Here is a 23,458-nt window from a genome sequence, read left to right on the forward strand (position 1 = left end):
GAGCGGTGTGCAAGTAGGCGTTTGTCAATTCGCTCAATCAAAAGTGGCTTTTTCTGACAGGCAAATGGTCTTATTTTTTCACTAGCAGCTGGCGGGCCCTGTCCTAGGATCTTACCTGACATGAAGTGGAAATAATTCAACTCAGGGATGCCAGATGTATTTATAAAAAAATAACCAACGAGATTGACGAGATGTCTTCACCGTTGCTTTTAAAATTTTTGGGCGTGAAAGGGTGTTCAATATTTCAGATTTAGGATTTCCCATAAGCTTAAACGCCTGCCTAGAAGTCAAATTTAAGACATTCAAGACTTGAAAAAATATACAGAGAACATGATGCAGCTCTTTGATCATGATAGTTAATTCCTGATCAACCTGCTATGATAGCTAACAGCCATGATTTATTGAACGGTTAAAAATCTTCAGAAAAATATCTGATTCACCATATGAATAGGCAAATAATTCAGAGAATATTATGCGGGTTCTTGATCATCTGGAAGGCTTTAAAATAATTCCGGATCAACCTACTTTCTTGCGAGAATATCTTAGAGACATGATTTGTTTTATTAAACAATTGGAGATCTTCAGAATAATAGGCAGAATATTCAGAATATTTTCTGAGCCATCTGGAATCCCGAGAAAATATCCATGAGGTGTTAATTGAAATGTTGTACAGTTGACAATCTTGAGAATAATACCTGATGATCCTGAAAATTTCCAGCGGGTCTTCATGAATTTCTTTGATCACCTGAAGGTCTTTGAGATATTTTCTGAACAACTTAGTATCATGAGCATGTACATGATTGACCGCCCACGGTTGCTACTCTGTTATTGCCAGATCAGCTGTACTTACACAATACCAGCGCCGGCCGCGCCAGAACACATATCAAGAAAGGATTGGGTAGGAATGTGTTGACGTGACACTCGCTTTGATGGAAGCCGAGAACACCGCTGCACTTCCACGAGGAATCACTGGGTTATTGGGTAAAAGGTTTGGGATTGCAGCAGGGTTCGTTTTGGTAAACGATAAGCTGAATTAATGTCCTAACGATCATATAACGCGAGGGAGCTTGGAATTGAACCCGCGATCTTCTGCTCAGTGAGCAAAAACGTTTGCCACTAGGCAAACGAGCTCCTTTTTAATCATCGATTTGCTGTTATTACCATGTAGTCATGTTAACAAATAAAGCGATTGACGAATCTGGAATATAGATGGGCCTGAGATTAGACTCATGATGTTCCGCTCAGTAAGCAAAAACGATCACTCTAAGGCCACCGAGCCCCTCTTATCACATCATATCTTTACTCGCGCTCCTAGCAAATCCAATATTTCTGTCTTCATTCGTAGAACTAAATAAAACCTAGAACATCCAATGGCGTTTCAATGCGTTAGGACAGAATTGAAACTCGTAGAAGGAATTTGAAAATCAAGAAGCAGTGTTAGATGCTTAGTAGGACGAAAATTAGAATCAAAACCCTATCGCTTGTCTTTGAAACAAACGGATTGTTTTTAACAATTATAACCAATACGGAAACCGATCCGAAAAAGTTCTAAAGCAACACGAACGAATGTTACCGATAAAGCTATGATCAATTTACGGTGCGGTAAAATTGGTACCCCTATTATGCGTCAAACTACCGCATCAAAACCACTTAACCACAGAATCAACCACGGCCCTTATGATCGTGTTAAGGACACACCTAAGAACACATCAACGCGACATTTATTTTCTTAACGAATCATGCTTCAACATGAAAAATATCATAATGCATTATTCGTAGGAACCTAACCGTAAAAACCGAGGAACATGCCTCATGCGATCGAGGTCATCCCCCTGGCAAACGGGAAATGATTCAAATCAATCTCGATTGTTCCCCCAAAGGGACGCATCCGATCCCCAATCCGGCGCAACCGGCATCCCGCCAATACCACCATCAGATAGTGGAAATTCTCCCCTACCTGATAGCGGCACCAGCAAGCGCAGGTGAGCCACCAGCCACAGCAAACCGAGCATCAAACGCACTGCCCACAAAAGCAGACACGCCCTCTCGAAAATGCTTCTTCAGCGATTCAACTACACAATAACTAGATAGGGGAAATGGATGTAATGTCGGTCTAAATGCCCCTAATGTGGGCCCATACATAAATTCAGCAATCGACTAAATTTTCAATAGCGACCAAAAATATTCATAAGTACCGTCCCATATGAACGCGCCCATTTAGATGAAATTTATAAAATAGCAGATTTTTAGCGATGGGCCCAATCTTAGATCCATAGGCCAACATTAGCGCCATTTCCCTTATCACTTTTCTTTCTCAAATCACTCTATGCACAAAAGCAATGCACATCGCACAAACCTGACAATAGATCAGTGCGATCGAGTCACACCGGCAACAAAGGGAAGCGAGAGCACACCAAGCACCTAAGCAACAGCGTTTAAGGTGGCAACATCAGCACAAACCTTTCCAGATCAAATTATCGCGCCCGGGACACAATACTAATCAAGTGTTTGCACCGAAAAACTCCAAGCCAGCACAAAGACAGCCCGAACTAAAAAATAAAAATAAAATAAAAGCCCGCAGCGCCGCAAAAACACAGCCATTTTCGAACGATTCTCAAAGCGCACTTCTATTTTCTGAAAAAAAATATAATATCATAACAGAAATTCTTAGAGACTTGAATTGGATTTTTGGACAGATGAAGATCTTCAGAATAATACCTGATCATCCTGAAGTCTTGAAAAATATCCTCGATCACTTGCAAGTCTTTGGAATAATTTCTGAGTTTGCTGGTATCAGGTGAGAAGATATCAGATATATGATTTGTATTGATGGATAGCACAGCACCTTAATAAAATACAGGGTGGAAAAACCTGGAAAATCAGGGAATATCAGGGAATAAATTTTTGGACTTGGAAAACCAGGGAATTTAATTGAAATGCAAGGAAATATTCCTTAATCACAGAAGTATGACAAACTTTGCTAGTTTCAAACAACTTAATTACTCGCTGTAGTTTGAGGATGGTTTAAAATTTTAAATAGAGTTGCGAACTTGTTGCTCAATGCTTGATGTGGCATTTTTGCAAGTTGAGCAAGAATTACTAGCTGGGTGTTGACACATTCCTGAGTTAAACTGAGATCCTGAGGGTTGATTAAAAAAAATCTATTTCCGTAGACACTAGACGTTGTTATTTGTTGCAAAATATAACCTCCAAACGGGTATTTGCGTCTCTTTATAGATGTTACGTTATTAAATTAAATTCAATTCAAGACTGGTAAAGAGTTAAGAGAAGGAGATGATTTTTTTCTGATCACTTGTAGTTCATGTTCTTTATTGTGTTCTCAACAGCCTGACTAGCTCAGAGAATAAACTCAATGAGTATTTACGATAATGGTCTTGGAATAGCACTTTAATGATTGAATAATGATTCAAGAAACGTAGACTAACATTGCCTAGGTCTTCATTGTAAATATGGTTAGCTTGGAAAATTATCTTCTCTGTGAAATTTTAGTAAGTGTGATGAAATTAAGCTACTGAATTTTGGAGGTGGAAGCGTTGTTTTTACAACTTCCCACCTTAGGAATCTGGCCGTGAATAAGCGTTTTGTTAACGTTTTGAACGGAGGATGCAATATACTGAGCTGCGGTCCAATGCAAGGAAATGGAGAATGAAAAATGTGGTGTGTATATGTGAGTGAAATGAATCATGTCGAAAAAAAAAGTTTGCCGACTGAGATTCGAACGCCGACGTTGCGATTATTAGACCTGTGCTTTCTCCACTGATCTCTCCATGCTTCGGAATATGGATAGCCTAAAAGCAAACAAGAAGCGCTGATTTCCTCGTAAACTCGGCTTCGCTTGTTTTTTTTTTCTGCTGGAGAGAATCGAGGCAAGTGTGTGCGTCGTTCTACCATGTTATACATAACAATCAAGGCAAATGCTTGCTTGTGTAGGTGAAAGCATATACAGAACACGGAATGAAAAAGATTAAAAACCATTGCGACGTCTGCAAGGTCAACTTCTAACATTCGCTGCGATGTTCATGAGCAGAGGTTGATAGGAAATTAAACTAACATTCATTGTAATTTATTTTACATTGGCGGCGTATCAAAAATCATCACGGCGGCGGCGGCGGCGTATGAAATAGTGTCAATGGCGGCGACGTGGCGCCACGGCGCACAGGTCTATCTGGAACTTAAAGTATTTGGCAAGATGACTAAAAATCTGGAAAATGCCAATAAATCTAGAATACTGGCAACGCTGGCAGCAGAAGTGACTGACGAAACAATGATGTAGGTAACACACTCAATCGAAGTAAGCGTCCAACTTTCCGAACTTGCAGTAAAGAATGAATCGCATAGCAGCCGCAGCCCCGCTGTATTATTGCGAAAGGCTGTTGCTTCACATTTTCTGATCCGTCGTCGGCTGCTCGTTCCGTGTTTTGCTCACTCCCTTTCCGACCGTCATTCGCGCGAGTAGGCACCAACGACGTCGACGACGACGACCCGACCGATGCAATATGACATAGGCCGTTGTCTGGTTGGTGGTCGTGTTGAACAAAAAGCTCCAGTTTTACTCACCCCCCGCCCCCGGTGTCAGGCCCATTCCCATCACAATCAGTCCCCACAAACAGAAAAAAGTCATAAAAGTTTCGTGCATTTTTCATTGCATGTAGAGAGTCATTTTTATTTAGCAACCCAAGTCTCAACGACGACGACGACGACAAGCGCTTTGGTAACCTTCGAATCGAAGAAGGCTTTGCGCCAAGTCCCGAACAAAAATGTCAGTAAATTTGACGGCCTACTCTGGCAAGAAGACGATGACGCGCGGTTGACCTTTTCTCTGCTGCACGGAAGAACTTCAAAATCTATTTTTACCTGCACTTGGGAGCTTTTCCGTGCTTCTTCGTGCTGGGGCTGGGGGTGCATTCGAAAATAGCCCCACGCGAGACACAAATTAATAATAATAATCAACCTTTCTTGCCCCGATGCTAGGCCCCTAAATAGATCGAAGTGCAGTACATGTGGAGCTGCTCCAAGGAGCCTGGGGAGTGAGGAGCTTTTTCTTCCTTTTGATTGACGTCATGCTTCAATGTTAGGAAGATGAAGAGAGAAAAAAAACACACAGTTCACTTACGTACGTGTGGCAGGTAGGTACGACGCAAATGACGACGACGGCAAAGCAAGACCGTACCGAGAATTCCCATTTTCTTCCACCTGATGCTCCTGAGGAGATGTGCGGCGATGCGTTGAGGCAAGAGGAAGAATGTGGTTCATCTTTCGAGAAACGATAACCGCACCAACCAGCCCCAACAAGAGACGAAGGTGAGACGAAGTGAGTCTGATTTTGACGGGCCCCAAGCCCCAGCTCTAAAGCGGAAAGTTGCTGCAAGATATCGATTTGGGCCTCGTTGGAGTGAAGCCAGACCAATTCGGGATGAGACTGGACTGGGCAATTGATGGGAAAAGGTTTACACGGCTGCAAGTTGCTAATTGTTCACAGGAAATGGATATCCAATTTCGGGTCTACTTCGAATCATTTGTCCAGCTGAATATGCCTGTTTTATAGCTGCACAAGCTACTGTTTGCCTGTATAAGCTGATCTGCAGTTAAATTACTTGTTGGGGGTTTACTTGAACTTGGATTACGTGCTCGGTATCAATATTCGGCGACTTTTTCCCATCACGGAAACGCCTCGCTTTCGGTACACAAAACGCACGGAATTTTTGGTTTATTCAATAGATAATCAAAAAAGCGAAAACTGATTGGAGGAATTTCCTGCTAAAAATTTCCAATCGCGAGATACCACTTCAATACTGTAACGCATTTGACCACAAACGTTTGTTTGCTGGGGACATTACCAAAGAGATTGGGGGGTGATGTGGCTGGCAACAAGGCGAACGTTCAATGAAAACCAGCTCTTAAACAACAATAATTTATGGTGGTCCTGAAAAGGACCGTTTTGTCGTGATGGTTGAGCAATGCTTAGCTATTGGGGTGTTCAACACGGATGAGACTGGCGAACTGTATGTTGTTTCGAACGAGGGTGACGCGCTTGGCATAGATGACCAACAGCGGCTCGCGACGAACAACTGAATCCGATCAGTAGCGGTGCGGCTTCTTCCTCCTTCTCGGTTAATCGAGGGTTCTTGAGGGCGGCCTTGATAACTAGCTGCTTGCGGGCAGTATTTCGTTGTGTACTGGAGAACAACGTTCAACGCCACACGCCGACACTACCACCGATTGAAAAAGCACCGTTCGGCGAGACCGGATGGAATTAAATTTTGAAATCTGTGTTAGGGAAAGTGCTTTTTGCAGGCAATCGATGATAATTTTGATCAGCATTGCAAAAGTTGGACATTTGTGCATTTTTAAATAGTGACGTATTGAAAATTGATAAAGTTTTCATTTCAGCAGATTCGAAAAAAAAAATTTCAATCGATTGGCTTGTTTAGTATTGTATTGACAAAGTTAAAAGTGGTCAAAATCTGACCACCTTTCGTAACGCGATCAATTTTGGTTTTTTTGAAATTGCATTCCCAAGATGTTGCCAAAAGATGTAATCCTAAGTCAAAAATTGAATGCCAAAAAATTACTTGTTCAATATTTTGTTTTTTTTTAAAGCTTATGCAAATGCAAAGTTTTGGAATATAGAAATAATCGCTTATACTTTTATGCCTAATGTATAGGTCAAGTACTAATCCCAGATATTTCACTTGACTTGACCAAGAAATTGGAACTCCGTTCATAGTGACCATGTGACTAATACTATGTTTCAAAAAGGAAGCTCTAGGCTTATGTGGGAATATTTTAAGTTGAGTTTTGGAAGCGTTGGAGGAAATCTTCCATTTTTGTAAATAAGAAGAGAAAATATCAGAACTTGTCTGCAGTCTGCTTCAAATATCACGAAGAATTCTTCCTTTAGCGGAAATGCCTGTGTAATCGGTGAACAATGATTTGTGGCAACCCTGAGGCAAATCAGGGAGGTCCAAAGTGAAACTGTTATACAATATAGGCCCAATAATGCTATCCTGAGGACGTCCAGCTCTAACAGGTAGTCGTTCAGATTTGGAATTTAGATAATTTACCTGCAGAGTTTCAACATGACGACTTTAATTCCAAGATTCCAAGTTCAAGGAAGGCCTGCTGAAGAACAGGAAGTCCTACTGAAGTTCAGGGAAGCCTTGCCGTAATTCAGGAAAGGCCTTTCGAACGTCAATAAAGTCCTCCCGAAAGTTCTGTCGAAGTTTACGGAAGTATTGCCGAAGTTAAGGGAAGTCCTGCTGAAGTTCAGGGAAGACCTGGTTAAGTAAAGGGAAGTCCTGCCGTAGGTCAGGGAAGTCCTGTCGAAGTTCAAGGTTGTCCTGCCGTAATTCAGGGAAGTTGTGCTCTACAAACTGCAAGAATGCAAGCAAACACTGGCAAATGCAACCGTAGTCACTCGCCGGTCAGATTTTATTTTTCGAGGAATCAATTGTCGCTTGAACGAGTTGATTCCATTGAAGATCTTGGATAGCAAACTTAGATTCAACGAGCACAAATTTATGTCAATTACAAATGCCAATTCCTTGCTTGGATTCCTGCGTCGCAACGCTGCGCAATTCGATGGTTCGTAGCGTCCTTGAATATGGAGTACGAATCTGGGCTACATATCATGCTGTGAACATATTGCGCATCGAAAGAATCCAGAAACGTTTTGTCAGACTCGCCTTACGACCGCTTCCATGGACCAATCTCGATAACCTCCCACCATACGAACACAGATGTGCGCTGCAAACACTATCGAGTCACCGAATATTTCTGCAGAGGCTATTTATTTTTTGATAAAGGGTGATACGGTCAAAATTTGGTCAATATCAACTTGACGTATTTCTTTCAATTTTGCATTTAAAAAACCTGAACACCCCTCATTTTGAAGGTGTGTGTGTGTAGAATGTTGCTCCTATTTTGATTTTGGAATTCACTCTTCAGTTGTCAAAATGCCGTCCAAGCAAGAAGAGCAGCGTATCAAAATTTTGCTCGCGCATCGCGAAAATCCGAGCTACTCGCACGCAAAGTTGGCAAAATCGCTAAAAGTTGCCAAATCAACCGTTACAAATATAATTAAAGTGTTTGGGGAACGTTTGTCGACAGCCAGGAAGTCTGGATCGGGGAGAAATCGAAAACCGGAAGCCGCTGAGACGACAAAGAGAGTTGCCGGTAGTTTCAAGCGAAACCCTAACCTCTCTCTCCGAGATGCCGCAAATAAGCTGGGTGTATCGTCTACAACCGTGCATCGAGCCAAAAAACGAGCCGGACTATCGACTTACAAGAAGGTAGTGACTCCAAATCGCGATGATAAACAAAATACGACGGCCAAAGCGCGATCCCGGAGGCTGTACACGACGATGCTGACGAAGTTTGACTGCGTGGTAATGGACGACGAAACCTACGTCAAAGCCGACTACAAGCAGCTTCTGGGACAGGAGTTTTATACGGCAAAAGGAAGGGGAAAGGTAGCAGATGTTTTCAAGCACATGAAACTGTCAAAGTTCGCAAAGAAATATCTGGTTTGGCAAGCCATCTGTACCTGTGGCTTGAAAAGCAGCATTTTCATAGCTTCCGGGACTGTCAACCAAGAAATTTACGTGAAAGAGTGTTTGAATAAACGTCTGCTGCCTTTCCTGAAGAAACACGGTTGTTCCGTACTGTTTTGGCCGGATTTGGCATCTTGCCATTACGGTAAAAAGGCCATGGAGTGGTACGCCGCCAACAACGTGCAGGTGGTTCCCAAGGACAAGAACCCTCCCAACACGCCAGAGCTCCGCCCAATTGAGAAATACTGGGCTATTGTCAAGCGGAACCTAAAGAAGACCAAAAAAAACTGCTAAGGGCGAGCAGCAGTTCAAGGCAAACTGGCTTTCTGCGGCGAAGAAGGTGGACAAGGTGGCTGTACAAAATCTGATGGCAGGGGTCAAGCGTAAGGCCCGGCAATTCGGATTTGGAAAAGCGGAAGCCTAACTGAATATTTTTCCTGAATTTTATACTAATTGAACTTGAAAAAGAAATTTAATTTGATTTTTTAAATAAACGATTTCACCGATTTACACGCGTTTTCCCTTGACCAAATTTTGACCGTATCACCCTTTATGATTATTAATCATATTGACTGCAGTAGTTTGCTCCGGGATATTAACTTCCACGCTGCAGTCCGTCGTCTCTGCAATACAGACACCATACTGATTATGGCTATAACAATAGAATTAAGTCCCGATAATTCAGTCTGTGTGGCTCCAATGACAAAGATGGTGATTATAACTAAAATTGTTGGAACTCGGGTCTAATTTCGAAATATTATATTGTCAAACGTTTTGTTCCTCAGGGTTTTTTAATTTGTGGGATAATTTTCATGGCAGGATCATGTGTTCTTTGATATTGCCGCCAACGGACATTTTTCAGACTGATCAAGAGCCGAAGATCGTCGTCTATTATAATTGAATCGCATTTAACCTCGCATTTCGGTACTGAGGCAGCTCTTGCTTCACTTTTAGCGTAGATGAAAGACCTGTAAGGGTGAGTTGAGAGTTATAGGAAATTTTAGAAATATATCACGAATTTAACAAAACTTAAGGGATGTTTTAAGATTTTTAAGACAGTTTCATTCATTTCATTTCGAACAGGTTTTACCTAGTATCTCACTTTCCGGCAGGTACTTCCTATAATTTGGTATTTCGTAATCGGAAAAATTGAACATATTTGTGGCGAACGTTTCAGCCCAATTGATCTTAAGAGAACAACAAAGTTACAACATGTCAAAGCTGTCAATTTTGCATGAAAATCGGCACGCTGAACAGCACTGTACTTCAGAGAAGATCAAAGAGTTTCACGACAGTTCTATTACCTTCAGGGAAATCGTGGGATTTTTTAAGAAGTTCTGTGGAATTCCTGGGAAGTCCAAAGAACTTCAGGGAAGTTGAATGAATTTCAGACAGCATCGAAAAGTCGATATAAATTCACCAAAGCCTAAAAATCATTACAAAAGTTACGTGAAATTTGGGAAAGTTCCGGGATTTCCAGGAAAATTTCGGGATCTTTAAGACAGACCAATGAACATCTGAAAGATTTAGTGAACTTTATGGAAGTTCCGACGGCATTTTAGAAAATTCTCTCGAATTGGCATTGGCATGAGATTTGATGTGTCCCCTAAGGTTCGAGAACCATTTGCACTGGGTCGTCGTGCGGCATTCTTACGACGTGCCCAGCCCCCGTAGCCGCCCAATTTACGCAATGGGACGATGGATGGTTTTTGCAGCAGCTGGTGCAATTTGTGGTTCATTCGCCTCCTCCACGTATGATGGTACGCAACACCTTCCGTTCGAAAACACCACGGTTGGTTCTCTACGAGCATAGTCCAGGTCTCGTGGCCATAGAGAACAACCGGACTAATCAGCGTGTTGTAGATAGTCAACTTCGTCCTATAGAGTCCAAAGTAGGCACGATTCCTTGCCATAATGCGTTTTTGAATTTCTCTGCTGGTATCATTTTCGGCGGTCACCAGTGCGCCCAAATCCCAAATACACGAACTCGTCGACCACCTCGATTTCGTCATCGTCAATCTGAACTCGGGGTGAGAGGCTAACATCGTATTCCCTAGCTTCAGCCTTCCGTGCCATGATATCAATGTCATCGGCGAAGCCAAGAAGCTGGATGGACTTCCTGAAGATCGTGCCACTCGTGTATATCCCAGCTCTTCTGATCACACTGATGTTGAATAGCAGACACGAAAGTTCATCACCTTGCCGTAGCCCCCTTCGAGATTCAAAGGGACTCGAGAGTGTCCCCGATACTCGAACAACGCACATCACTCGATCCATCGTCGCCTTGACCAATCGCGTCAGTTTATCCGGAAATCCGTACTCGTGCATAATCTGCCATAGCTGATCTCGATCGATTGTGTCGTAAAGGGTGTCCACGATGAAATTGCCACAGTATGAAATTGCTCTAACTTTTTAACCGTTGCGTAGAATTTAATGAAAATTTGGGTGGATTTAGTTCATAGTGCATTATTTACATCCTGTGATCAAAACTCGCGGAAATGGAGTCGAAAGAACAGCTCGTGCGTGATAAAATCTTGCGCATTCATCACGAGAACAAGGATCTCTCGCATCGTTCCATCGCTAAAACGTTGGAAATCGCGAATTCCACGGTGTCGCGAGTGATTAAGTGGTTCGAGGAACGGTTGACCACCGATCGGAAGCCTAGAAGTGAAGGAAAAAGTATTCCGTACAACACCAAAAATCACAACCGCGTAGTTGGGGCCTTCAACCGAAATCCGAACGCCTCCGTTAGGGATGTGGCTAAGAAGCTGCACCTAAGCCGAAGTTTTGTCCAGAAGGCCAAAACTAAGGCTGGGCTTCGAACGTTCAAGGTACAAAAGGCCCCTAATCGCGACGAGAAGCAGAACAAGTCCGCCAAAACCCGTGCCAGGAAGTTGTACCTCAACATGCTGACGAAAGTTGAATGCTGCATCATGGACGACGAAACATATGTGAAGGCCGACTTCAAACAGATCCCCGGCAACCTGTTTTTCACGGCCAAGGATAAGTTCAGCGTTCCGGAGCATGGCCGCACTCAGAAGATGTCCAAATTTGCGAAGAAATTCCTGGTTTGGCAAGCCATCTGCACGTGCGGGAAGCGGAGTGCACCTTTCGTGACCCAGGACACGATGAACGGACAGGTGTACATAAAAGAGTGCCTCCAGAAGCGGCTGCTTCCTCTCCTGAAGGCCCACAACGTCCCAACAATCTTCTGGCCGGATTTGGCCTCATGCCACTACTCCAAGGACGTGCTGAAGTGGTATGCGGACAATAAGGTCAATTTCGTGCCGAAAATGTTCAACCCTCCCAACACTCCGGAGCTCCGCCCCATCGAGAAGTACTGGGCGATTATGAAGCAGCACCTTCTTAAACGACCTAAGGTAGTGAAGACAGTCGAGGAACTGAAGAAAGTATGGGTTTACATGCAAAAAACGGTTGATTCACAGGTTGTGCAGAATCTTATGGCCGGGGTTAAGGCCAAGGTGCGGGCATTTGCGTATGGACTGTAAATAAAATACGAGTAAAATGGTAAAATGAAGTTTAATAGTTATTTCTCAATCCCTGAAAATTTGATGGCAATCGGATGAAAACTCGAATTTTGCGAATCAATTTTGTGTGTGGCAATTTCATCGTGGACACCCTTTATGCGGATTTGAAATCGATGAACAAATGATGTGTGGGCACGTTGTATTCGCGGCATTTCTGCAGAACCTGCCGAATCGCAAAAATTTGGTCCGTGGTAGCGCGGGCACCCATGAATCCCGCCTGGTATTGACGAACTCTCTTGCAAATGGTGACAGGCGGTGGCGGTGGTCGGGGGCACACATATGAAAATTCAGCGAGTAACCAGCTCTCAATTTACCACGATAGCTGTTATTTAATGTTATAAAAAAAAAACAAACATACATGTAAACTTGCATTTCCGGTGATAATTAAAACAAATCTGGATTATTAAAATTATTATGTTATTATTTTAAAACAAAATTTCCACGTGAAAATAATATCGAAAAATATTGTTTATATTCATTATTCGAAATTAAATTGGTGTTCGTTTGGTTATTGAACAGTTCCAAATTTCGAATCGATCTGCCGTCTTCGATTTTAAAATATCCATTTTTTATTTTAAAAAATCATATTAGCCTTTTTGATCTTTTCCAATAAATCGTTGCACGAAATCTTCACTTCTTATCAAAATTACGTCTGAGACAGAGTTTCAGGAAGAAATAAAGTCTACATAGGAAAAATATACACGGTAAAACTTATGTGCTATTTTTGTGAAAAAAAATCCTAAAATGTGATTTAAAATTACATAACAAATAATCTAATAATATCCTTGGTCGATAGTTTTGATTTTTATTAAAAAAAATATATGAAAATGCAAACGTTTCGAATATCAATAACTTTGAACAATAACAAATTTACAAAAAATCGTAGAAGATCTGCTTTTGGTAAAATTGTTAAACTTGTTTTTGGTGCAATATGTTTGTTATTTTTGAACAGAAAACGATTTAGAAAATCACAATAACTGGTTTCAGTGCACAAAATATAAAAAAATAGCGTTCGCACAAAAAGTTCGAAAATATGACCCAAATTTGGAGTTCTACGATTTTTGTCAATTTTTAAGTGTCCAAGGATTTACATATGCCAAAAGTTTGTATTTTTCATAAGCTTTTTTTTTATAAATTCAAACATATTTAACATGTACATTTTTTGTTATTTAATTGTCCATCACTGTTTCGGATTTTTTTCTCAACAATACCAAGAAACAATTTGCTTTACGTGCTGAGCACCAATGCTACCGACGTGCCAGGAAGGCAGCTCCCACACCTGGACCCTACCTATCGACCCATCAACTCATGAACCGGGGACCAACGGCTTTACTTCCCATCCGAAGGAAGGCGTGATCAGAGATGTTATGCCTCAGAACATCCCGGCGGCGCCGACTGGGATTGAACCCAGGCCTGCTGGTTTTTAGTTATTGAAAAATGCCATTTTGAGAATAAAAAAAAATATATATATATATTCAAAATGGTCGAATTTTAGCAGAAAAGTTAATCATTGCCCATAAAACACATGTATGAAACGTTTCATGCAAATCGGAGAAGGTCGAGTCAGCTAAATTATACTCTATTTTAGAGTATTCCAGATTTTTCCAGATTTTACAGTTCAACTGGATCATGAAACTGAGCTGGCAACACTGCCTATTGTCTGCAGTCAGTGGTTTCCGCTGAGTTGGAAAAGCTTTGCAAAGGGTCACTGCGATGGGACTTCAAAAATTGTGTTTTGTTTTTTTTAAACGCTGATCGAAGTAAGCAATCAATGTTTCCGAATGACAAGAACGTACCACAGTTTTATGAGACTCTTCCGGTTGCGGAGGTCGGTCTGTTTTACGACCAAAAGAGCACCGGGCGCGGCGTCTGGCTTTACAGCTGTTAAATTCAGTCGCAGCGGACACGCGGCCAAGGACAACTTTCTGCTTGTGCCGGCCTAAACCAGGTGCAATTAGTATAGATGAGCTTAATTCTCGAGCAACATATGCAAAAAGGGCATATGTGCTAAATGTAAACAATGGCTCTTTCACAATGTTCACATAATTTTTACACTTCTTAAATTAATTTAAATGTTCGTTGATCGGTCGATTTTCGAGAAAATTAATTCATTGACTGCCGATCAATAAGTCTGGTGAAACAGCAGGGTTATTTAAAAAGTTCCATCTGCCAAATTTACATAAAAATTAACCAAATAGAACACAGTCTTCAAACGCCGATTTCTCGTGACGTAGTCAACTTGCCTAGCCATCCTGTAATCCGCGAGTAATCGACGTATAAATTAACTGTTCACGTTTTGGCACATGGGCCCTTCTTGCATGTAGCTCGATAATTATATAACAAGCCGTTTATCCATATTTCTCGAAAAAGTTCCGTTCAACCAATCGACCACAGAATGGGAAGACAGTGAATGATTGCTATCATGAGAGCTCAGTTCGATTCCATTTAACTCACTGACAACGTCAAACCGCGGTTTTTGAGTGACAACCAATCCGAAATCGACCTAAATTTTCGCCAAAAATCCATCATTTTTCACCTTTGTTTAGAAAGCCTAGTCTACTGATCCACGCGCTCGCAGCTAACCTGGAGAGCGCATTTGACATTTGATGGATCTGCGTGACCGCAAAGCAGGCAAAACTTATACAACTAGATATGGCCGGCTATCGTGATGAACTTGAGAGAGCTCGCCGTGTGTGTGTGGTGCATGTCATTTAATTTCTGGTAGCTTCGTCGGTTGCATTTCGTTTGGTGGTCGGCCACCACGGTCGCACGGATGTTGCGTGTCTCGTAGGGTTTTAGATCAAATAAACCCCGTGCAGGAAGTGATGTGAGCGCTTGTTTAATTTATGGAAAGTATTTAAAAAAACTTGGTTTCAATTTTCATCAAACTTATTCCGGGAAAATTGCGTCCAGTCGCTTAAATATTCCTGTAGGTAGGTGCAACTGATTAAATTATGACCACCGACCCCCCTACCAATTACAGTTTCCACGAAATCAAATTACTCACCAACCTCCGGAATGCTCGGCTGATGCATGATGAACTGCTGCAAGGCTAAAGCTCAGCAGACGTGAAAATTGAAATTGATACACATTTTTAACCAGCTCCCTTTACCGACTTGTACCGACCGTGAACCTGCACTCCAGTAGATAGCGCTATGGCGAATCCAGGTGAAATGTTTTGATTGATTTTAGCAGTCACTGTCAGAATCTAAGTGATTTTTTTTACCTAGGATTACGTCTTTCGGCAACATATTGGGGATGCAATTAAAAAAAAAAAACAAAATTAACCGCGTTACGAAAAGTGGTCAGGTTTTGACCACTTATAACTCTGTTAATAGCGGATGGATTTTAATTCTAAACAAGCCAACCGATTGGAATTTTTTCTACGAAGCTACTAAAATGAATACTTTATCAATTTTCAATAGGTCACTATTGAAAATTACACAAATGTCAAACTGTTGCAATGGTGAACAAAATTATCATCGATTACCTGCTAAAAGTGGTTTCCCAATATTGATACCGAGCACGTAATCCTACGTCAAATCTACGGTCGAGTATTGGATACAACCAGGCTTGCCAAAAGCTCCATCAAGAGTCATCAATAAGCTGAGCTCCAGCATATTTTGATGATGATATATTTTGCTCTCACGGAGCTATACTTGATGCTCACGCTGGGCTCTTGCCTACCCGCATCGCTGAGAGGGATGCGGAGCTCGTTCTCAGGTGTACATCGACTCTGCCTACCGAGCAGAAATTTTAACTTCGTGATGCGCTCGCGCAAAGCAGTAAACTTGGAGCTTCGCGATGTATTCGTAGAGAGCATGGCTTTTGATGGCTTTTCCCAGTGCGCATGAATGAGTGATTTTGTGTTGTATTCGAGAAAGAAGTGCACAACCAAGAAATTTAAAAAAATGGAACGTATGCATATATTCCTTAACTTCAAAGTGGCAATTGTATTCGTAGGATAACTGTGTATATTCTCGGTAAACGCCCCTATTTTAGGCAAATCATAATAGCTCGTGTTTGTAAACTTAACCACGATTTCGGCATTTCAACTGTCTCGTATAGCGGATCATCTCTTGGGTTGAAAACTAAAATCGCAATTGAAATTCAAGAGATATTAGGCTATGCTGGGAATACATACATAGAGTCGTAGATACAAAAATTCTACGTGTTTCTATCATGTATGAGTTGCACATTGCAAATTTAATGCTATGCTGAAATTTGAGGTAGAGTAAATGCATTTTTTACCCAGCTGATTATTTAAAATGTTAATCAATGAACGCGTGATAATTATAATACCTATGTCAACATTGATTTAAATTTCTTTTCAAATTGAAGTTGTGTTTTGTTTTAATTTTTTTCTCACAAGATTTACACTTTAATTCACCATCTACTGAATCTCCTAACTTGTTGAAGAACAGAGCCATACCAAAATTTGATTTGCGTTTCTGCGACATCAACAACGATATGCGACAACGCTACACCAACAATTGAAATAGGCGGAACAACCAAACGTAAACAATTGTTTTTAACACAAATTCCTCGAAAATCAAAGCACATCCAAACAATCTAATACCATCATCTGATAGAGCAAACTTCCTTTATCGAATGTCAATTTTAGTTTACGTGGTAGTGTTTTGATTCTCGAGAATTATTTGTTTAAAACCATTGCTTACGTTGGGTTGTTCAGCCTATTTCAATTGTTGGTCCAGAAAGATTTCGGGGCTACCGTGTGTGCAGCGAGAGCAGCAAATTGAATGAATGAACATGTTAAAAGCCAACAGGAGAATACGAAAACACCACCAAGGGATAATCCATAAACGTAGTAATTAGTACTTTTACTAGTTTCATCAGAAATATAATTTCGTATATCCACTCATAAAGCACTTAGCGGAAAAAAACGATCAAAGATTATTGTGACTGAGTTTGAGTAACCCAAAAAGTAGTTCCCAAGTTTAAAAACATCAATCTCTTAAAATGTTACGTTATCTGGGAATGGTCCTATAGTCCATTGAGTGTATTGTTGTGTTGTTGTGTATCATAATATTGAATGGAAGAACCGTGCATCAATCAAAGGCCGTGCGTGCTCTCTCCGAAAGTATAACGAAGCTCACCGTTTCACCGAGTCCATCCCGAAGTTCAAAATGTTGTTTGGTGAGCAGAGCCGATGTAAATCATTCCTCACCCAAGAACGACCCCGCATCACTCATCGTGATGCGTGTTTGTGGAAGTCCAGCTTGAGCATCAATCTGAGCTCGAGCTCTTTTGCGCTCTTTGGATTTGACATCATTGCTCTTTATATGTGAGGGATGAAATAGCTCACGATAAATGAGCATCTATGCGGCATAATCTGAGTTTGAGGAGTTTAGGCAAGCCTGGATACAACCTCTTACTTTTTAACTTTTTTTTTAAATAGAAAAGCATTTGAAAAAAATCTCGGAGATTTCGAATGAGTTGTATTAATTGACCACCTCGACGGAAGCTCGGATCTTTCCCTGGACCAACCGATGGCCACGGAGGACACTTATTCTGGTTGCACTTCATAAATAACTGTCGAAGCATAGCAGAAAACGTTTAGGAAAAAAAAATGCGGCTCAATAGAACGATTTTCATGAATTGGTAATGTTTACGGATGCTCCGGATCTTCCGAAATACCGGCATGTGACCATGGGAGACCCAATTGCTGATTGCACTTCATAAATAACTTTAAAAGCATAATAGAAATTTTTTCATTTTCTTAATTCGACAATTAGTTTCATGAATTGACCACCTTTACGGATGTTCCAGATGTTCAACAAAATTAGTCTATGGTCCCTGAGGACCCTGTTGTGGTAGTTACTCATGGTTACTCATGGTGTTTCAGAGCGCCGAGTGCCTGCTAAGTGAGCAAAAGGTCGTGAGTTCTCAGGGTACCGAAATTTGTATGACTTTTTCGTATGGTTCATTATTTCTACTTACCAACAAACGTCCAGTCTTCTCGTGACACTTATCAGGCGTCGTAGAAGCGAGCCTTATAGAAATTCAGGGAAGTACTGAAATAATCAGGAAAGCTCATAAATCTTTATGGAAGATCCGGAATCTTCAAGAAAGTCCAGGTTTTTGGATTTAAAGTTCTTCAAGCGTAAGTTCGGAGAACTTTGGAGCAGTCCCATAAACATCAGGAAAATTTTGGAACCAAGTGGCGGACAAAAATATAGAACATCGTGATTATGTTTCACTTCGACAAAGTTCAATTCGCTGTAACTTTTCAGGATGATGAACTATGCAATGTGATCTCACCGTATCTCGATGGTCCCTTCAATGTCGAGAACTGCTCGAGTTGACTGTGATTAAAATTATATCACATCAAAAGCTGTTTATGATTTTGATTTGAAATCGTGGTAGGTCACACTGCAAAGTTGCAATGTTTTGTTTTTGCAACTGTATTTCGAGTTGATTTTTATCATTTTATGAACCTTCCAAACGCGCTTTACGATCTCAAAAGTTTTTTTTACTGCTCGTGATTCTGGCAAAAAGCTTTGAAAAAGTTTCCCACTCGAGAAGCGAGAAGCAATTATAAATAATTTGAAAGGCATTTATTGTAGAAGATTCTAAGAGTTATTTCCTATCGATTGGTGTATTTGAATTTCAATTTCATCTATAAATGACAAAGTTATAAGCGTTCAAACCCTAACACCTTTTCGTGACGGTCGCAATTTTAGATTTTCGATTAAAAAAAAATAAGTTTGAAGTGACGTGTTGTGTGTGTTGAGGAGTAGGCGTTATTTCTCCGAGGGAATATTCAGGAACCGATTCGCATGGCAAAATTGATACCTCTAGAGCACGTGAAAATCGGTGAATTACATTAGTGTCAAAAAATAAGATGAAAAGTGCACTGACTGACTTTTTCGTTTTCGTTTTTGAAAAATCCTGTTCCCCTAGCTTGAAGTAGTCAGGACTAGGAATCGGTGGTAGATCTTACATCCTGTAACGTACCACGAAAAGGTGATCTACCCACGTTACGGGGCGTTGTGGACATTGGAAAATCCTTTTCCTTAAACTTGTTGAGGACGCCCTGTCTTGCCCCAAAAGTTATCCTTGTTAAAGTACTGATCATCACAACATAAAGGGCACCATTACGGAGCGTTAAATTTGATCACATTATTTAATATATTAGCAGTTCTATTTGTCCAACGCCCCCAGCTGGATGATGGGGTAGACGATGACACACACACACACACACACACACACACACACACACACACACACACACTGGTTGATAAACTATGCAATTGGAAAGAGTTTTGGCTTGTTTTGATTTTTTTGTCCGATACTGCAGATGAAGATCATAGAACTTCGAGAAAATTGAATGAACCTTTCAATAGTTCCAAGACTAGGTCCAAACACACATCAGGTTAGTTTGAAGATGTTTAGGAAAGATAATGAAGTTCTGTGGACTTCAGGCTCACCAGGAAAGGTACGAAAAATCGAGACGTTCATTAACGTGTTTCAATATCAAAAAAGTGCAACGCCTAAAAACTTCATAAAAGTTAAGATTTTTTTTTGGGAAGCAACGTGATTTTCGTAGCTGTTTTGAGAACTGCAGGATAGTTCCATAAACTGCAAGAAAATTGCGGGAACTTTAACAAAGTTCCGAAAGTTTTTGGAAAACTTGAAGAGCTTTATCCATTTACTTCAGGAAAATAATAACCCAAATAACAATTTGGGTTTTATGACGGTACTGTAGACCATTCTTTAGACCTGTAGACTGCTTTAAAACCTCAATAAAACTTACAATGTTGCTTGGGAAGAACCTTCAAGAAGCTCTTAAAATTTAAGCGTAGTTCCAAGAACTTCAAAGATATGTCGAAATCTTAAGGGGCTGTTCATAAACTACTTACACTCCCTTCCCCCCAAAGGTGTCCAAGTAGTTTATGAACAGCTCCTAAAGTAGTCACATAATTTTCAGAACGTCCAAAACTTTAGGGAAGTCTAAAGATCTTTAAAGGTTAGTTCCGATAGGTTCAGGGCAGTTCCATAGATTTCAGAAAATCTTTAAGAATTTTAATTAACTTCAGGAAAATTGCAGAAACTTCACAAAAGATGCCAAAAATTCAGGAAAGTTTGCAGATCTTTTGGGAAGTTACCTAAAATTAGGAACAGTTCTGAGTAATAGTGGATGACATCAGCAAAGAGTTACGGCTCTGTTTAGATTTTGGTGCCTCATCAGATTTTCGAGCATTGACGATCATTGCAAATCTATGTTCTGAGAACTTCAGAGCAGAAAGTTCCACAAATATCAGGGAAATATAAAAAAAAATGTTAAGGCAGTTCCACTAATTTGAGGAACATAGCAGAATTCTTCAAAATGTTTCGAAACTTTCAGTGAAGCCTAAAGAAAACCATGGAAGTTTGGAGAACTTCAGTTTTTTTTTTTTGAAATGCCACCAACATTGGATTACATCAGGGAGGGCTACGTCTTTGTTTAGTTTAATTTCAGGGAAGTCCATAAAAAGTCCAAAGAAGCCACAAAAACTTCAGAAAACAGAATGCCAGAGAACTTCAAATAAGTTTCGAAAATTCCGGAAATATAACGGGAACGTTAGAGAAGATTCATGAACACCAGAAAAATCGTGGTGACCTAAGAAACATTCCGAGAGCTTCTTGTAAATGTTGGGAACTTCAGCAAAATCAACAAAAGTTCAAAAAAGTTTTAAGATGTTAAGTAAAATTCCGTTAGCATGCTTCAGAGGTTATTGAAGCACTTTAAAACCGTTCTAAACTTCTGGGAAGTTCAGGAGAACTTCTGAGAAGTTCAGGAGAACTTCTGGGAAGTTCAGGAGAACTTCTGGGAAGTTCAGGAGAACTTCTGGGAAGTTCAGGAGAACTTCTGGGAAGTTCAGGAGAACTTCTGGGAAGTTCAGGAGAACTTCTGGGAAGTTCAGGAGAACTTCTGGGAAGTTCAGGAGAACTTCTGGGAAGTTCAGGAGAACTTCTGGGAAGTTCAGGAGAACTTCTGGGAAGTTCAGGAGAACTTCTGGGAAGTTCAGGAGAACTTCTGGGAAGTTCAGGAGAACTTCTGGGAAGTTCAGGAGAACTTCTGGGAAGTTCAGGAGAACTTCTGGGAAGTTCAGGAGAACTTCTGGGAAGTTCAGGAGAACTTCTGGGAAGTTCAGGAGAACTTCTGGGAAGTTCAGGAGAACTTCTGGGAAGTTCAGGAGAACTTCTGGAATGTTCAGGAGAACTTCTGGAATGTTCAGGAGAACTTCTGGAATGTTCAGGAGAACTTCTGGAATGTTCAGAAGAACTTCTGGAATGTTCAGGAGAACTTATGGAATGTTCAGGAGAACTTCTGGAATGTTCAGGAGAACTTCTTGAATGTTCAGGAGAACTTCTGGAATGTTCAAGAGAACTTCTGGAATGTTCAGAAGAACTTCTGGAATGTTCAGGAGAACTTCTGGAATGTTCAGGAGAACTTCTGGAATGTTCAGGAGAACTTCTGGAATGTTCAGAAGAACTTCTGGAATGTTCAGGAGAACTTCTGGAATGTTCAGGAGAACTTCTGGAATGTTCAGGAGAACTTCTGGAATGTTCAGAAGAACTTCTGGAATGTTCAGGAGAACTTCTGGAATGTTCAGGAGAACTTCTGGAATGTTCAGGAGAACTTCTGGAATGTTCAGGAGAACTTCTGGAATGTTCAGGAGAACTTCTGGAATGTTCAGGAGAACTTCTGGAATGTTCAGGAGAACTTCTGGGAAATTCAGGAGAACTTCTGGAATGTTCAGGAGAACTTCTGGGAAGTCCAGGAGAATTTCTGGGAAGTTTAGAAGAACTTCTGGGAAGTTCAGGACAACTTTTGGGAAGTTCGGGAGAACTAAAGGGGTTTTATTAAATTTAAATTTTTTATAAAAATATTCAACAACAATCAGGTACACATTTTTTCCAGTGTCTTATTTATATTCAGTTCCACGCCAAATGACAAATCGATAAAAATCTACCTTCTACGATTTGCATGAAATTTTACTTAATTGTTTGTTAGGAGAACTTTTGGGAAGTTCAGGAGAACTTCTGGGAAGTTCAGGTGAACTTCTGGGAAGTTCAGAAGAACTTCTGGGAAATTCAGGAGAACTTCTGGAATGTTCAGGAGAACTTCTGGAATGTTCAGAAGAACTTCTGGAATGTTCAGGAGAACTTATGGAATGTTCAGGAGAACTTCTGGAATGTTCAGGAGAACTTCTGGAATGTTCAGGAGAACTTCTGGAATATTCAGGAGAACTTCTGGGAAGTTTAGGAGAACTTTTGGAATGTTCAGGAGAACTTCTGGAATGTTCAGGAGAACTTCTGGGAAATCAAGGAGAACTTCTGGGAAGTTCTGAAAGTCCTAATTTTGAGCTTGCAAAATATGTGTCAAAAGCTTGTTGAAAGTTACTAATTTTCTACTAAATACTAAATTCTAAATACTATTCAATTCAATATATAAAAATGTTAGCAATTTGATAAACCATGGCTTTTATTAAATTTTAATTTTTATCAAAAAATTCAACCACAATCAGGTGCAAATTTATTCCAGTGTATTTTTTATATACAGTTTCATGGCAAATGACGAATCGATAAAAATCGACCTTCTCCGATTTGCATGAAACTTTGCGTAATTGTTTGTTGTGGGCAGTCATTCATATTATTGCCAAAATTTAGCCATTTTGGATCTTGTATTTTTTTTCAAAATGGCGTCTGTGACATTATTCCTTGAATTATAGCACGAAAACGTCACTTCTGATCGAATTACTTTTGAGACAAATTTGTTGAGAAAGGTAAAGTCTTCTGGAAAAAATATACACGGTAAATTTTAATTAGTTTTTTTTATTATTAATTTATTTGATAAGGCGCAGTCGAATTAACTTTACAGAGCATCCAATAAGCCTCCTCCATCAGAACGGGATCCACTTCCAGTGGTTTCGTTGTATGGTAGTTACGCCAACGGTGGTCAGAGCGTTTCCATTGTAGCAATGGACGCCAAACGTGGTCATCCCTCACACACTCATCACGAAATGGTTGTTTTCCAAAGTCGACGACGTATCGACCGAAAGAGCTGCTTATGAAGAACAATGAGGAGGACCACACAATGGTTGCTGCCTAGTAAACAGACGAACGCAGAGCGACCAGCTTCTGTTGACAGCCGAGTGAACACTGATTTTTATTAGTTATGTTGAATAAAATTTTTGAAAAAATAGGGGAAATGGATGTAATGTCGGCCTAAATGCCTCTAATTTGGCCCATACATAAATTCAGCAATCGACCTAATTATCAATAGCGACCAAAAATATCCATAAGTACCGTCCCAATGACGCGTTCATC

General features: G+C 40.6%; 2 protein-coding genes across 9 annotated transcripts in view; both read left to right on the plus strand.

Annotated features, from left to right (window-relative positions):
• mam (mastermind) overlaps positions 1-23,458 on the plus strand; it is a 400,368-nt gene that overhangs the window by 113,716 nt on the left and 263,194 nt on the right. The window lies entirely within an intron of this gene.
• On the plus strand, positions 1,847-21,930 carry LOC135707590 (bifunctional endo-1,4-beta-xylanase XylA-like). The gene is made up of 2 exons (XM_065229462.1): positions 1,847-1,982; positions 21,254-21,930. Exons 1-2 carry the CDS (start codon positions 1,847-1,849, stop codon positions 21,928-21,930), a joined length of 813 nt encoding a protein of 270 aa, XP_065085534.1.

The sequence above is a fragment of the Ochlerotatus camptorhynchus genome, unplaced genomic scaffold, assembly GCF_037179485.1.
Source record: "Ochlerotatus camptorhynchus isolate MF236.1 unplaced genomic scaffold, CSIRO-AGI_Acam_v1.1 ptg000314l, whole genome shotgun sequence".
In the NCBI taxonomy this organism is placed as follows: domain Eukaryota; kingdom Metazoa; phylum Arthropoda; class Insecta; order Diptera; family Culicidae; genus Ochlerotatus; species Ochlerotatus camptorhynchus.